Here is a 17,087-nt window from a genome sequence, read left to right as displayed (position 1 = left end):
ATATTTATGCACCAAATAATGGTGCTGCGACATTCATAAAACAAATTCTCCTCAAGTTCAAGAATCAAATAGACCACAACACAATAATTATGGGTGACTTCAACACACCTCTCTCACCATTGGAGAGATCCTCCAAACAAAAGTTGAATAAAGAAACTATAGAACTCAATATCACAATCAATAACCTAGACTTAACTGACATATATAGAATATATCAACCATCATCAAATGGATATACTTTTCTCTCAGCAGCACATGGATCCTTCTCAAAAATAGACCATATATTATGCCATAGGGCAAGCCTCAGTAAATATAAAGGGGTGGAGATAATACCTTGCATTTTATCTGATCATAATGGAATGAAACTGAAAATCAATGATAAAAGAAGGAAGGAAAAATCCTACATCACATGGAAAATGAACAATGTGTTACTGAATGATCAATGGGTTACAGAAGACATAAAGGAGGAAATCAAAAAATTCTTAGAGATAAATGAAAATACAGACACAACATATCGGAATCTATGGGACACAATGAAAGCAGTTTTAAGAGGAAAATTCATCGCCTGGTGGTCATTCCTCAAAAAAAAAAAAAAAAAAAACCAACAAATAAATGAGCTCACACTTCATCTCAAAGCCCTAGAAAAGGAAGAGCAAAACAACAGCAAATGTAGCAGAAGGCAAGAAATAATGAAAATCAGAGCGGAAATCAATGAAATTGAAACAAAAGAAACTATTGAAAAAATTAACAAAACTAAAAGTTGGTTCTTCGAAAAAATAAATAAGATCGACAGACGTTTAGCCATGCTAACGAAGAGAAGAAGAGAGAGAACTCAAATTACTAACATACGGGATGAAAAAGACAATATCACAACAGATGCTACAGAAATACAGAAGACAATTAGAAATTATTTTGAAAACCTATATTCCAATAAAATAGAAGATAGTGAAGACATCGATAAATTTCTTAAGTCATATGATTTGCCCAGACTGAGTCAGGAGGATACACACAATTTGAACAGACCAATATCAATGGATGAAATTGAAGAAGCCATCAAAAGACTACCAACCAAGAAAGGCCCAGGACTGGATGGGTATACAGCGGAGTTTTACAAAACCTTTAAAGAAGAATTAATACCAATACTTTTCAAGTTATTTCAGGAAATAGAAAAAGAGGGAGCTCTTCCAAATTCATTCTATGAGGCCAGCATCACCCTGATTCCGAAACCAGACAAAGACACCTCAAAGAAAGAAAACTACAGACCAATATCTCTAATGAACCTAGATGCAAAAATCCTCAATAAAATTCTGGCGAATCGAATACAAAAACACATCAAAAAAATTGTGCACCATGATCAAGTAGGATTCATCCCTGGGATGCAAGGATGGTTCAATATACGGAAATCAATAAATGTTATTCACCACATCAATAGACTTAAAGATAAGAACCATATGATCATCTCGATAGACGCAGAGAAAGCGTTCGACAAAGTACAGCATCCCTTTATGTTCAAAACATTAGAAAAACTAGGGATAACAGGAACTTACCTTGACATTGTAAAAGCTATCTATGCTAAGCCTCAGGCTAGCATCATTCTGAATGGACAAAAGTTAAAGGCATTCCCTCTAAAATCTGGAACAAGACAGGGATGCCCCCTATCACCACTTCTATTCAATATAGTTCTCGAAACACTGGCCAGAGCAATTAGACAGACGAAAGAAATTAAAGGCATAAAAATAGGAAAAGAAGAACTTAAATTATCACTATTTGCGGATGACATGATTCTATACCTAGAAGACCCAAAACGGTCTACAAAAAAAACTACTAGAACTAATTAATGAATTCAGCAAAGTGGCAGGATATAAAATTAACACACATAAATCAAAGGCATTTCTGTATATCAGTGACAAAACTTCTGAAACGGAAATGAGGAAAAACACTCCATTCACAATAACCTCAAGAAAAATAAAATACTTGGGAATCAACCTAACAAAAGAGGTGAAAGACCTATACAATGAAAACTATAGAACCCTAAAGAAAGAAATAGAAGAGGATCTTAGAAGATGGAAAAATATACCCTGTTCATGGATAGGCAGAACTAACATCATCAAAATGGCGATTTTACCGAAAGTTCTCTATAGGTTCAATGCAATGCCAATCAAAATCCCAATGGCATTTCTTGTAGAAATAGATAAAGCAATCATGAAATTCATATGGAAAAATAAAAGACCCAGAATAGCAAAAGCAATTCTAAACAGGAAGTGTGAATCAGGCGGTATAGCGATACCAGATTTCAAACTATATTACAGAGCAATAGTGACAAAAACAGCATGGTACTGGTACCAAAACAGGCGGGTGGACCAATGGTATAGAATAGAGGACACAGAGAGTAATCCACAAAGTTATAACTATCTTATATTTGATAAAGGGGCTACAAGCATGCAATGGAGGAAGGATAGCATCTTCAACAAATGGTGTTGGGAAAACTGGAAATCCATATGCAACAAAATGAAACTGAATCCCTTTCTCTCGCCATGCACAAAAGTTAACTCAAAATGGATCAAGGAGCTTGATATCAAATCAGAGACTTTGTGTCTGATAGAAGAAAAAGTTGGCTCCGATCTACATATTGTGGGGTCGGGCTCCAAATTCCTTAATAGGACACCCATAGCACAAGAGTTAATAACAAGAATCAACAAATGGGACTTACTTAAACTAAAAAGTTTTTTCCCAGCAAGAGAAACAATGAGAGGTAAATAGAGAGCCTACTTCCTGGGAACAAATTTTTACTTCAGATAGAGCCCTAATATCCAGAGTATACAAAGAACTCAAAAAATTAGACAATAAGATAACAAATAACCCAATCAACAAATGGGCCAAGGACCTGAACAGACACTTCTCAGAGGAGGATATACAATCAATCAACAAGTACATGAAAAAATGCTCACCATCTCTAGCAGTCAGAGAAATGCAAATCAAAACCACCCTAAGATACCATCTCACTCCAGTAAGATTGGCAGCCACTATGAAGTCAAACAACAACAAGTGCTGGCAAGGATGTGGAGAAAAGGGTACACTTGTACATTGCTGGTGGGACTGCAAATTGGTGCGGCCAATTTGGAAAGCAGTTTGGAGATTCCTGGGAAAGCTGGGAATGGAACCACCATTTGACCCTGCTATTGCCCGGACTATTCCCTGAAGACCTTAAAAGAGCATGCTACAGGGATACTGCCACATCGATGTTCATAGCAGCACAATTCACAATAGCTAGACTGTGGAACCAACCCAGATGCCCTTCAATAGATGAATGGATAAAAAACAATGTGGCATCTATACACAATGGAGTACTATGCAGCAATAGAAAATGACAAAATCATAGAATTTGCAGGGAAATGGATGGCACTAGAGCAGATTATGCTTAGTGAAGCTAGCCAAGCCCTAAAAAACAAATACCAAATGTCTTCTTTGATATAATGAGAGCAACTATGAACAGAGCAGGGAGGAAGAGCAGGAAGAAAAGATTAACATTAAACAGAGACATGAGATGGGAGGGAAAGGGAGAGAAAAGGGAAATTGCATGGAAATGAAGGGAGACCCTCATTGCTATACAAAATTACATATAAGAGGTTGTGAGGGGAATGGGAAAATAAACAAGGAGAGAAATGAATTACAGTAGATGGGGTAGAGAGAGAAGATGGGAGGGGAGGGGAGGGGGGATAGTAGGGGATAGGAAAGGTAGCAGAATACAACAATTACTAATAGGGCATTATGTAAAATTGTGGATGTGTAACCGACGTGATTCTGCAATCTGCATTTGGGGTAAAATTGGGGGTTCATAACCCACTTCAGTCTAATGTATGAAATATGATATGTCAAGAGCTTTGTAATGTTGTGAACAACCAATTAAAAAAAAACATATCATAACTTCAGAAGTCCAGACAATATTTAAGTACCATCATAAAGTTAACTGAGTAGCAAAAATTAAAAAGGCCCAAGGATGTCATGTATTGGAATATGTGATTTTTGTGCTAGTCAAAGTATAAACTGAAGAAATACTGAGAAAACATTTTGATATTGCCTCCTAAAGTTGTACATTTACCTGTCAGATGAAGTAGTAATTCTACTTCCAGAAGTACTGAAGGGCAAACTTGCATAAATAGAATAGGAAATGTACTAAAAAGTTTATAGCCCCACATAATTCACAGTAACACAAATGGAAAACCTAAATGGCAATCAACATCTACAGAAAAGCAAACAAACTGTATGATGTCCATGCAATTGATATTATGAACTATCATGATAAACAACTTATGCATAATTCTTTTTTGTATATGTGTGTGTGTGTGTGTGTGTGTGGTACTGGGGATTGAACCCAGAGATGCTCTACCATTGAGCTATGCCCCCAGCCCTTTTTATTTTTCATTTTGACACAGGCTCTTTTTAAGTTGCTCAAATTGCCCTCCAACTTTTGATCTTCCTGCCTCAGCCAACTGAGCCAATGGGATTATAGGCATGTACCATTGTGCGCAGCTACGCATGAAATGTAATAACATGATATTAAATGACAAAAAAAAAAGTATATAGAGTGTGATACTTTTTATTGAGTAAAATTGTATATACACACATCTTTTTAGGATAAAAATATACCCAGTGGCTCGGAAGGCTGAGGCAGGAAGATTGGGAGTTCAAAAGCAGCCTCAGCAAAAGCAAGGCACTAAGCAACTCATTAAGACCCTGCCTCTAAATAAAATACAAAATAGGGCTGGGGATGTGGCTCAGTAGCCAAGTGCTCAGTGGCCAAGTTCAATCCCCAGTACCTCTCCCCCCAAAAAAGATAAAAATATATATGTATACATACATACACATATATACATGAAGAAAAGCACAGAAATGATAAGCAGAATCAATGTGACAGTTATACTAGATAGAAGGAGGGAAGGTAAAGGTTATGTTGAACAAAGGGTAGGAAAGGAAGAAAAACAGATGAAGTCTACAGTGGGTGGTGAGTTCTTAGGCACTTACTACATTTCTTAAAATACATAACTATATAACAAAATAAATAAATGGAATCCATGAATTGACCAATCAGTAAGTGTGTATCATCTCTCAGGAATTATCATAACTTCATTCTTTGTACTTCAACAGTAAATTTTTTTAAGGAAAAAAGAAAAACACAGGCATCACCATTGATATGACTTCCTCCTTTGTTCTCATGCAATCCATTACACATTAAAAGTGCTACCTATACCTACTAAATATTACTGCTTTCCTATCTGTTCACATATTTTCACATGGATTTCTGCAAAAGCTTCTTGGTAATATCTACTTTTAAATTCTGTACCATTTCTCTTTTTTTGGTACTGGGGATTGTATCCAAGGGTGCTTTGCCATTGAGCAATATTTCTAGGCCTTTTAATTTTTTATTTTGAGATAAAGTCTACCTAAATTGCTTAGGGCCTTGCTAAATTGTTCATGCTGGCCTTGAACTTGTGATCCTCTTGCCTTATCCTCCCAAATCACTGGGATTACAGGTGCATGCTACTGCAACCCAGCTCCATATCACTTCTCAAATGCATTCCCAATTCTGCAAGATCTCTTTTAATGAGAATCTGATCATGTCATCCTTCCAAATATACTTAAATAACCTATTACTCATAAAATACACACAAAAGTCTAATCAACTTAAAATATCTTCCATGGTCTGACCTCTCTGCATATACAGGCTAACAGTTGTTCTCCCATATCTATCTTCTCCTCACAAAAGATTAGACTACCACATTATACCTAGGCCCATGGCCACATAGAATGAAGATAAATTCCCTAGTCTCCTTTACAGTTTAACTCAAGTTATTGAGTTTTAGACAAAAAGAAGAAAGCTTGTGACCCAGGTAAATTCTAGAAAAGGTCCATAAAAGAAACAAAGTGTACAACTGTCCCCTTCTTGCTGTCTGAAATATGGAAATGACAGGACAGACGAAGTAATAGCAATCATCTTAGACCATTAAGAAACCTCTGGAATAGAAGACATACACAAAGGAACAAAATGAAAAAACCTGCAACCTTGATGGCTTTGGACATGAAAGGGGGAGGGAGACTATTTGTTATAAACAATTGTTTCTCTAAACCTAACTGTATTTAAACCTAATATACTGTGTATTCACCTTCATATCTCAGGACATCTCCCCTTTGCTCTCTATCTCCAGCAATACTGGCTTCCCTCTACTATCTTTTATTCGTCTCACTTCCATGTGCTATAAAGCTATTATTAACCTGGAATGATCCTCAACCTCTCTTCCTAGTTAATACCTACTTAACCTTTATATATCAGCACCTGTCACTTACTCAGAGAGACATTCTTAAGACTTCCCTGACAACATCAAACCCCATTTTTATGTGTGTAGCAAAGAACTTAATCTCACCTAAAGAGAAGTATGGCTACTTGGCCCAGGAAGCCCTTGAAAAGTCAAGCCCAAGAAAATGTCTTTGTTTACCTAGGGGCTTTGGTCCACACTGAATCTAAAAAGGAGAATGTGAGTGGAAGCTTTGGGTCAGCATTATCAGTTCAATCTCCTGTGGAGCTAAAGACTGAGCTCAGCCACATGGGTAACCGACCACACCTACATGACTCAGGCCCAGTAAGTATAACTATCAAGAACCAGTTCCTGTTCCCTGGATGGCAATAATCTGCATACTGTCACACAAAGCATTGCCAAGAAAGTACCATCTATGACAACACTAGAAGACAGCTGGAAGCTCCACACATGGAACTCTCTTCTAGGTTCTTCCCTATGTGTATCTTCCCTGATTTTATTTATCTATTTTTGATACTGGGGATTGAACAGGGTGGGGGGGCTTAACAACTGAGCCACATCCCCAGCCTTTTTTTACTTTTATTTTGAGACAGTCTCACTAAGTTGCTTGGGGCCATACTAAATTGCTGAGGCTGGCCTCAAACTTGCAATCCTGAGCCTCAGCCTTCCAAATTGCTGGGATTACAGCATATGCCACTGTGCCTGGCTTTCCTGATTTTAATCTGTATCTTTTTTCTGTAATAACCCTTCAGTGTGGGAATGGGGATGTGGCTCAAGTGGTAACGTGCTCACCTGGCACGCGTGAGGCACTGGGTTCGATCCTCAGCACCACATAAAAATAAAATAAAGATATAAAAAACAAAAAAATTGCCCTACAAATGTGAAATAAGTTAAAAAAGAAAAAAAAAAAACTTCAGTGTAACAACTTTCAGGGATGTCTGTGAGCCTTTCTAGCAGATTATAGAACCTGAGGACTATCTTGTGAACTCCTCACATTGCAATTGCTATCAAGAGTGAGTGGGACACCAAACTCAATAGCTGGTGACCAAGTGAGGATTTTTAGATTAATCACAAATTTCGTAATACTGCTTTCATTTCACTCCATGTAGTACATATGACCACTGTAATTCTGCATTTAATTTATTAATTCCAATCTCCTGTACTATACTCTAAACACCTCTGAGGGCAGGCATCATGACAGCTTTTCATTCTTCAAGTACCTAGCACAATATCTGCCATATTTTAAGTGCTAATCATTCTTTCCTAAAAGAAAAAACAAGAAAGTCAGACACTGAAGCATGATTTTTTTTTAAGAGAGTGAGAGAGGAGAGAGAGTGAGAGAGAGAGAATTTTTAATATTTATTTTTTAGTTCTCGGCGGACACAACATCTTTGTTGGTATGTGGTGCTGAGGATCGAACCCGGGCCGCACGCATGCCAGGCGAGCGCGCTACTGCTTGAGCCACATCCCCAGCCCCCTGAAGCATGATTTTAAGCAAGTAAAGCATGCCTTAGTTTTTTCATTAGTGAAACAGTAATAAGAATGCAATGTTTTACATACAAGTGTTACCAAAATATCATTTCTGGATCCTTATATACAATCTGCAATTACTAGGATATAATTTCTTTTCTGGATATAAATAGAGACAGAGAGAGAGAGAGAGAAAGAGAGCGAGAGAGAGAGACACTGACTGTCGGTGTTTATTTTTTGGATTTTTTGTTTTTTTAAGCAGGCAGGCAGTTCTGGGGATTGAACCAAGGTTCTCTCACGTGCAAGGCAAGCACTCTACCACTAAGCTATAAGACCAGCCCTTGATATTTCATTAATCAATGATATACACACATATACTTCCAATTACAGTAGATGACTAGCATAAGATGGCCAATGTTACCTCTCTAAAGGATATAACTCCATCTATAAATAGCAACACTATACATTTAATCTGTATAATCTTATCACAAGTAAAAATGATTTTAATTCTTTTTTTTTTCCATCTGAAAATACTCCTAAGAGTCTAAACAGAAATTGGAAGCTACTGAAGACTAAAATCAAGAATTATATATTTTGGACTGGGGCTGAAGCTCAGTGGTAGAGCACTTAGCTCACATGTGTGAGGCACTGCATCCTCAGCATCATATAAAAATAAATGCATAAAAAGATATTGTGTCCATTTTCAGCTAAAATTATAAAAAAAGAATTATATATTTAGCTAATGTGCATACAAGTCTCCTAGCTTAGGCTTATAAGAGTCATATACTAAGAAAACTGACATTATTGGAGAATTAGTGATCTATCAGTTTAATAAAAACTGCTAGCAATAATATAATACAAAATTGATATTATTAGGGAATCACTAATTTGACATCTTAATAAAGACAGCTAAAATATAATACACATAAAATATTAAATTACAGTAAAATAGAAATGGAACACAGAAATAGAAAACTGTCAAGTGACTCCAGAAATTATAAATTCAAACTCTAGTATAGTATCATTTCTTTTTCTTTACAGTTTTTCATACACCTTAAAAATACCTAGGCCTTTATAAATCATCTTTAGTGTCTTGCTGTTAGTGACTTCCAGAGTCCTTTGTAACAGTCTTAAGAGATGAACAGTTCAGTCTATATTTTTTGGATATCTACTATGTACCAGAAACTATATTTAAAAATAAAACCCCTAACTCCCAGGTTTATAGTCTGTGTGGAAGAAATACAATTAAATACACAGACACATAAAAAATATGTAATACTTGAAGAGTGGTTATTTCTAGAACAGGAATTATAAGTACTTCTTTTTTAACTCACATGTCCTAAAATGCTTAAATTTTATATAATAGATACCTATATATATATATTCCACTTATTGATCAAATGAGTCAAACTATTAAAAAATGGCTAGTAGAGACGTAAGGTACTACAAGGATATTCACTTTCACAACTTTATTTCTGTAATATAAGTACTGCTATCTGGGGAAAAAAAATGACAAGAATACAAACAGTAATGACTACTAAAGAACATTTTCACACTATTGGTCAGACTGTACATTAGTACAACCACTATGGAAATCAGTATGTAGGTTCCTCAAAAGACTAGGCATGGAAGGAATCACCATATGACCCAGCTATATCACAATATTTATCCTAAAAAATTAAAGTCATCATATTATAGTAATACATGCATACTCATGTTTATAACAGCACAATTCAAATTAGTCAAAAAAGCAGCATAGGAGTCCATCAATGGATGAGTACATAAAGAAAATGTGGTGTATATATACACATTTTTATATGGAGTTTTATTCAGCCATAAGGAAAAATGAATTTTGTCATTTGCAAGAAAATAGATGGAACTTGAGACCATTATGTTAAGCAAAAAAAGTTCAATTTGGAAGGTCATATATTTTCTCTCATATGTGGAAGTTAGAGAGGAAAAAGTAAAAGAAAGGTGGGGAAGCTGACCTCATGAAAATCAAAAGGAAATCAGTATAGTAAAGGAACCAGGAAAAGGGAGAAGGGTAGGAAAAGGGGAAATACTGGGGAAGGACATTAGCCAAATTATATTTTTATATTGTGTGCATGTACAAATATGTAACAACAAATCCATTAATGTACAACTATAATGCACAAATAAAAATATAGAAAAATAAATAAAACCCTAAAAAATGGTACTTTCCTAAATCATAATAATAAAACCATATTTTCTTTAAAGTAAGAGAAAATTCTAATTTCTCTAAAAATATTCAATTTAGAAAGTCAAAGGAAAATGCAAAGAAGCAATAAGAGAAAAAGGAAAACATATTACCAAGTAGAAAAGCAAAAACTTGACCTATAAGTTAGCAATAAGAACAAGCATTTTTGTTTTTCCACCTTTCTAAAAGTTAATCATGGCTGGGTGTGGTGGCACATTCCTGTAATTCCAGTGACTTGGGAGGTTGTGGCAGCAGGATCGTAAGTTCAAAGCCAGCCTCAGCAATGGTGAGGCACTAATCAACTAAGTGAGACCCTGTCTCTAAATAAAATACAAAAAAGGGCTGGGGATTTGGCTCAGTGGCCAAATGCCCCTGAGTTCAATCCCCCATACCAAAAAAAAAAGGTTAATTTTAATTACACTAAGCAATTTTGGGGATCTCTTAAATATAAGTGCAATTTAAAACAAATGCAATCATATTAGCTTGAATTTTAAACAATAATCAAATTAATCAAACTAATTTATGAAAGTAATCATTCCCTTTTTCAGCTTTTCTAAATGATAAGCCAGATGATATTCAGGCATTCAGCAAAGTGAATTAAACTCAACTTCTGATCATTGTATAAACTAGAACAATAATTATTAAAGTGTAGTCCATGGATCTCTAGGAATACCTAAGACCTTTCTTTCTTAATGGGTTTGTAAGTTCAAAGAAAATGAATTGTTTCCATAACAATCCTAAGAGAGTTTTTATCTTTTTTCCTGTTTTTCCATCTTCACAGATGGCACAAAAACAATGGTGTGAAAGTGCTGGTATTTTAGCACAAATCTAAATGTTATATTAAATGTTTCATTGACACAATATAGTTCAAAAAAAAATCAAATGATACAAAGATCCAGTTTTATCAAAAAATATCTTTGATACAAAAGCAGTGAAAGTTATTTGTATTAAATTTTGACCTTGGAGTACAATTTTTTAATATTCTATGTAATGAAATAGGAAATTTAAAAAAAAGAACTGCTATGTATCAAGATATGCTTGTTATTTCAAGAAAAGGCACTTGTATGATAGTTTGTTATCAGTTAAGTTGGCACCTTTTTTTGGAACACCATTTTTATTTGACATAATACTTTTGTGTGTTGGGGGGGGGGGGGTGCTGGGGATTGAACCCAGGGCCTTGTGTATGCAAGGCAAGCACTCTACCAACTGAGCTATATCCCCAGCCCTAATATTTTATTTTACTTATTTATTTTTATGTGGTGCTGAAAGTTGAACCCAGTGTGTTGCACATGCCAGGCAAGCACTCTACACTGAGTTACAACCCCAGCCCAACACCATTTTTGTTTGATAGAACAAATGGAAGACAAATATGGTTTTCAGATAAGGCATTTGGCAAATATTTTCTTAAAACTTAGTGAAAATGAACCAATGATTTTTGAAGAAAACTCCTGATACTTGTTACTGACAAAATTTGCACTTTCAAGTAAAAATTAGAATTTTGTAAAATTTGGGACCAACACTGTGAACTCAAAAATTTCCTGATATTACTTAATGACTTTTCCAAGGATATAGACAGAGACATTAACAAATGTGATTCATTGCTATTGTCAAATCATATCAAAAGTCAACACTTAGAAGAGGTATAAAAATCAGGAAATTTTCCAAAAGACCAACCCATGATGTTTCAAAATCACTCAAGATCAAAAAATCCACTTGAGGGGCTGGGGATGTGGCTCAAGCGGTAGCGCGCTTGCCTGGCTTGGGTGCGGCCCGGGTTCGATCCTCAGCACCACATGCAAAGATGTTGCGTCCTCCGAAAACAAAATAAATATTAAAAAATTCTGTCTTTCTCTCTCCTCTCTCTTTAGAAAAAAAAAAAAAAATCCACTTGAAGGACAAAATAATCCAAAGCATATTAGCATAACAAAGGACAAATTTCACACCAAAACTTATTTTTAAGGGTTCTATTAAGCCAGACATTAAAAAGATTTGGAAATATTTTCAACAATCTTCTCACCAACTTTTCTGTTTTGTTAAATATTTTGGGTGGGGAATATAGCTTAGTGATAGAATGTTAACCTAGCATATGCAAGGCCCAGGATTCAATCCCTAGCACCACAAAAAAAAAAAAAAAAATTATTTATATGAGCATGTAATGACTTTATCACAGTTATTTTAAAATGAATTGACAAATATTTTAAGTATTTCAGTTTTAATGTCTAATATGGGTAAATAATGACAGACAATCCCATTAAAAAAAAAAAAAAAACCTCTTTGGGGCAATAATTTTTAGGTATGCAAAGGAGCTCTGAGACAAAAAGTTTGAGGATTGCTACACAAGAAGCACACAGACAGACCAGACTCCCTTGGTTCTTGAGACCTTTCAGAGTATCAAAGAACCATACCTGCTTTGCAAAAAATATTGTGTCAAGTCTGGAATCCTGAACAACAGAGCCTGCTGGTTCTTCTCCTGGCTGCCACTTGAAAAGAAAAATTAAGCCATGAACTGGCCTACAAAATAAAAAAATAAATTAGTGACACCAAACTCTGACTCTTTTATAACACTGTTAATATGTTAAATTATAATCAGCTATTTAACAAATACAAAGCTAATTAAGTAAACTATTAAGTAAATGAGAAATTTTTAAGATTGCTACTGCCATTCATAGCTTTGAATGTTGCCTCAGAACCTAATAAAACTAAAACTTACATAGGATAACACAGAATTATAATAAAAGGTTTATTCTCAAATCTATGTACTATTCATTGATACTTTATATCAATTCATTTAAAAATAGAAAATTAAGAACATAGCAAAACTAAAAGCTATTAAACTTGACTGAATTCTAACATATATGAATAAAGTTGCTACAGAATGTTTACAGATGAACAGCTGATAGCACATATATTAAGAAGTCACCTACATTATTAGATTCACAGACAAACCTACTACAGTACGAATGGCTGCCATCATCTCAATACATAATGAAGTCATTCACATTCCTAACAGAATCACTGATGAGCACAAAACATTAAATCACCACTTTAGGATTTTCTCCACTTTTTCACAGTGGCATTCTCCTCATCAAAAATCTTTCCCCATTTTAAAGAGAATTAAAATGATGCATCTTTAGTTAATCTTCCCTGATCTCAGTCACAACTGATCTCTTATTTCATCTAAAATGGTTGCTATTTTTGTGGATAAAGGTAAGGTAGGTAGGAGAAGAAAACCATCTCCTTCTTACTATTAAAGACAGTAGCCACATCCCTAAGTCCCCACTTTCCTTTTTAAAGTCTCTTCCTTGTCCCCATTTCAAGAGTTTAAGAACTCTCTTAGTAAAGAAAACTCCTTGGCTGGGGTTGTGGCTCAGTGGTAGAATGCTTGCCTAGCATGTGTGAGGCACTGAGTTCGATCCTTAGCACCACATATAAATAAAATGAATAAAAATAAAGGTCCATCAATGTCTAAAAAATTTTTGAAAAAAAAAAGAAAGAAAGAAAACTCCTGTGGTCTTCCATTTGCAGATACAGGGTCAATGATTGAGGGTACCAAGGTAAAGGGTAAGGACAGGCTCCAAGAGGAACTCTAATCACAGAGATTGGGTAAGGGGAAAATTCTTTCTGGCATCTATACTGAAACCTTGAACTTTAAGTTTCCCAAGAAGCAAGATGACAACGTATAGGCAAATTCTGAATTACAACTAATGTACATTATCTATTAAGTATGCTTTTGTATAATGACCTATTAGTCATGCTTTTATGATAAAATATTCCACGTTCTAACACTACAATCTACAAGTGAATTTTGTGAAAAACCTAACAATCAGTACTTCATGGATACAGAATTATAGTCTTGGGACTGAATCCCTTAAAAATGACTCTGTATGAGCCTCGAGTTCTATAAAACTAGAATAATACCTATCTCACAGGATTGAAAAGACTTAAAGGAGATAATGTACTCAGTCTAGGGTAATTCAAATAAAATACATGGACAAATCTTAGTAATCTCAAAAGATTTAAGTATAGATATATTACTTTTTTTCTTTTTGTTTTTGTACTGGGGATTGAACCCAGAAGTACTTTACTAGTGAAGGACATGCCCAGCTCTTTTTATATATATATATATATTTTTTTTTTTTTTTAACTTTTTGGTTTTTTTGGTGGTGCTAGGGATCGAACCCAGGGCCTTGTGCATGCAGGCAAGCACTCTATCAACTGCACTATATTCCCAGCCCAAGCCCCTTTTATTGTGAGACAGGGTCTTGCTATTTTGTTTTGTTTGTTATGATAATAGGGACTAAATCCAGGAGCACTCTACCATGGACAGACATACCCAGCTCTTTTAATTTTGAGACAGGGTCTCACTAAGTTGTCCAGGTGGGCCTCAAATTTGCAATCCTACTGCCTCAGCTTCCCAAGTTGTTGGGATTACAGGCACGTGTTACCATGCCTGGCTCATTTAACACAACTAAAACTTTACTTACTTTAATTTTTCAAAATTTTCAGGCTCTAAACTCCATATTTCTTCTACTTGGGCTCCTCGGCAACCTGAAATAAGAAATTATTTTGTTTAGAAAACAAAATAACTCATTTCTCCTTCATCATTAAATATTAACTAAAAGAAAGGTATATTTGGGTTCAATAGGACATGGACAAATTAAAATGGTAAAACGTGATATATTAATTAAAATGATAAAATAGAAATATTATATATTTTTAAAAGTTTCAAGAGTTTAATTTTCATTACATCAGCACCCTACAACAGTTCCTTCTATCTCTCAATCTTTGGCTCTTCTTCATCTGTTAAGTCCCCCCTTCTCTGTCTTTAGCCCTTCCTCCCTACCAAACTGTACACTTTTTCCTTCTGGCAAAGTAAATAGCTACCACTTAAATGACTTTCAAACCACACCTATAGTTCTGATCTTTTTCCTAAACTCCAATTATATACTTTCAACTACTTCAAAGTCACTCCCACCCCTGTTCAAACATACATTTCTTCTAGGACAATGATTTTCAACCAGGGTGATTTTGACCCCCAGAGAACAGCTAGCAATGCCTACAGAGATTTTTTTTTTTTTTTTTTTTCACTATTGTCATGGGGCAGAGAATGGGGGAGATCACTACTGGCATCTAGTGGGTAGAGATGAGAAATGCCTATAAACATATTACATTGTACAGGAAAGCTCTGACAAAATTATCTGGCTGCATAACCCAGCTACTGGGGAGGCTGAGGCAGGCTGAGGGAGGAAGATGGCTTAAGCCCAGCTTGGGCAATATAGCAAGACCCGGTCTCATTAAAAAACAAAATAAAATAAAATAATAATAATAATAATAAAAGAATTATCTAGCCCAAAATGTAAATAGTGCCAATCAAAGTTGAGAAACACTACTGTAGCAGCAAGTATCAGAGTAATCATGTATAAACACTTGGGTCTTCAAATTGCTAGACTGAATTATTTCTGCTTCATTTACCAGGTATGTGACTATTTAACCTCTCCATTTCCCATACTCACGGATTTGCTGTGAGGAATAAATGACAGAAAGCATGAGATATATTTAACATAGTGCCTAATATAGTCTAATATTAGCTAGCATAATTATCACAATACAGAAAAACAACTCTATTTACCAGTATCTCCTATGTGTAAAGTGTGTTAATACGTTTTCTCTAATCTTTGAAAGACCAGACTCCCTTCTCTCCCTTGGAAAGAAACCTCTTTGAATACTTGTATACTTCTGGGGCAAGTTAGTGACCTGAGTTTATTCTGTGGAAAGGCAAGAATTTAATGAATGATGCTTTGTGGATGTAAAGTGGTTTGCTTAAATTCACTATAGCTAGTATATGCCAGGAAACTAATCAAAACCCTTATAAAAATCTGGGCACTTTGTACTATTTCAGATTATTTTCAACTGAGAGCTGGAGAAGCCTTTAAACCACCTATTTAAAAAAATAGCTAAAAAAATTGTTAGGCCAACCAACAATGTGACTTTGGGCATCCCTGATTATGTGCTTCAGTTAACTCTGTTTGACAAATATTTATTAAGTATTCACTCTAGTATTAAATAAGTATGTACTAGAAAAGTTACTACGTAGATTACAGTGGAAAAGAACTGGAAGAAATCTAGATGTGTACCAACAGATTGAGAGTGATAGATATTCACATATAATCAAGTGGGAGGGGGGAATCTCATAAACTTGAATTTCTGTACAAGTATCAATGAGGGAAGAGGACACTGTCCAATTATTAACACTGGTTACTGCAATCAGAAATCGATTGTAAAAAGAAAGACCAAACATTAAAACACTGTATATTATTATCATACCACAATAAAAAAGAAAAAAAAAACACCGAATCAAAGTACTCCAAAATATTCTACACAAGTGGAATTTCAAATTGTGACAATGCTTAAATAATCTTATGTCAAACACAAATAAATGTAAGGAAAACACAGTACTCAAATGTTAGCATCTACCTCCTTACACATATATTTAATATCTAATACAGCATGGAAACAGAATAAGCAATGATTTCAGAGATCTGAGTCCTAATCCCAGCACTGCCCTAAAATTCTTAACTTTGAGCAAAAACATATTTTTTTTCCTCAATACACATATAAAACAAGGATATTACCTGCTTCATCTAATATACAAAATTCTTGTGAGGTATTAAGGTTATAAAACACTAAACACAGCAACTTAATGCAAACCCCCTAATATTATATATTAAATAAAAAGTTAGGGAGGAGAGGAAGTTTTTTGTTTTTTTGGTTTTTTTAAGTTAGTGAAATATTGGCATTTACCAAACATCTTTGGTGTGCCAAGCACAATACTAGGCCATGGCAAGGACAGAAGTTAATAAATTACTGTCAACAATACTTAAAAACCTCACAAATCTAGTAAACAAGGACAATACAGCATGCATATATTAGATATGAAAGGTACACAGGGCATAGTCTAGAAGTTCAGAGGTAGGAATGAGCATTACTATAAGCACTGATTTTAAAAAAACTTTAATTATATAAACTGGGTCTTAAATAGGATGATTTATGTTTTGTCAGTATTCCAAAGTGAAAGGGGTTACTGAATT

At 34.9% G+C, this 17,087-nt stretch overlaps 2 protein-coding genes across 2 annotated transcripts in view; one reads left to right on the top strand and one right to left on the bottom strand.

Annotated features, from left to right (window-relative positions):
* The window catches only part of RO60 (Ro60, Y RNA binding protein), a 301,212-nt gene that overhangs the window by 237,592 nt on the left and 46,533 nt on the right, over positions 1-17,087 (top strand). The window lies entirely within an intron of this gene.
* The window catches only part of UCHL5 (ubiquitin C-terminal hydrolase L5), a 48,544-nt gene that overhangs the window by 26,409 nt on the left and 5,048 nt on the right, over positions 1-17,087 (bottom strand). The window contains 2 exon segments of the mRNA XM_081300544.1: positions 12,405-12,510; positions 14,484-14,547. Of these exon segments, the coding sequence (XP_081156670.1) occupies positions 12,405-12,510; positions 14,484-14,547 (170 nt within the window).

Source organism: Spermophilus citellus (genome assembly GCF_964194105.1).
Source record: "Spermophilus citellus genome assembly, chromosome: 6".
NCBI classification, from domain to species: Eukaryota; Metazoa; Chordata; class Mammalia; order Rodentia; family Sciuridae; genus Spermophilus; species Spermophilus citellus.
Note: the sequence above shows the minus strand (reverse complement) of the source record. Positions and strands in the feature narration are given on the sequence as shown.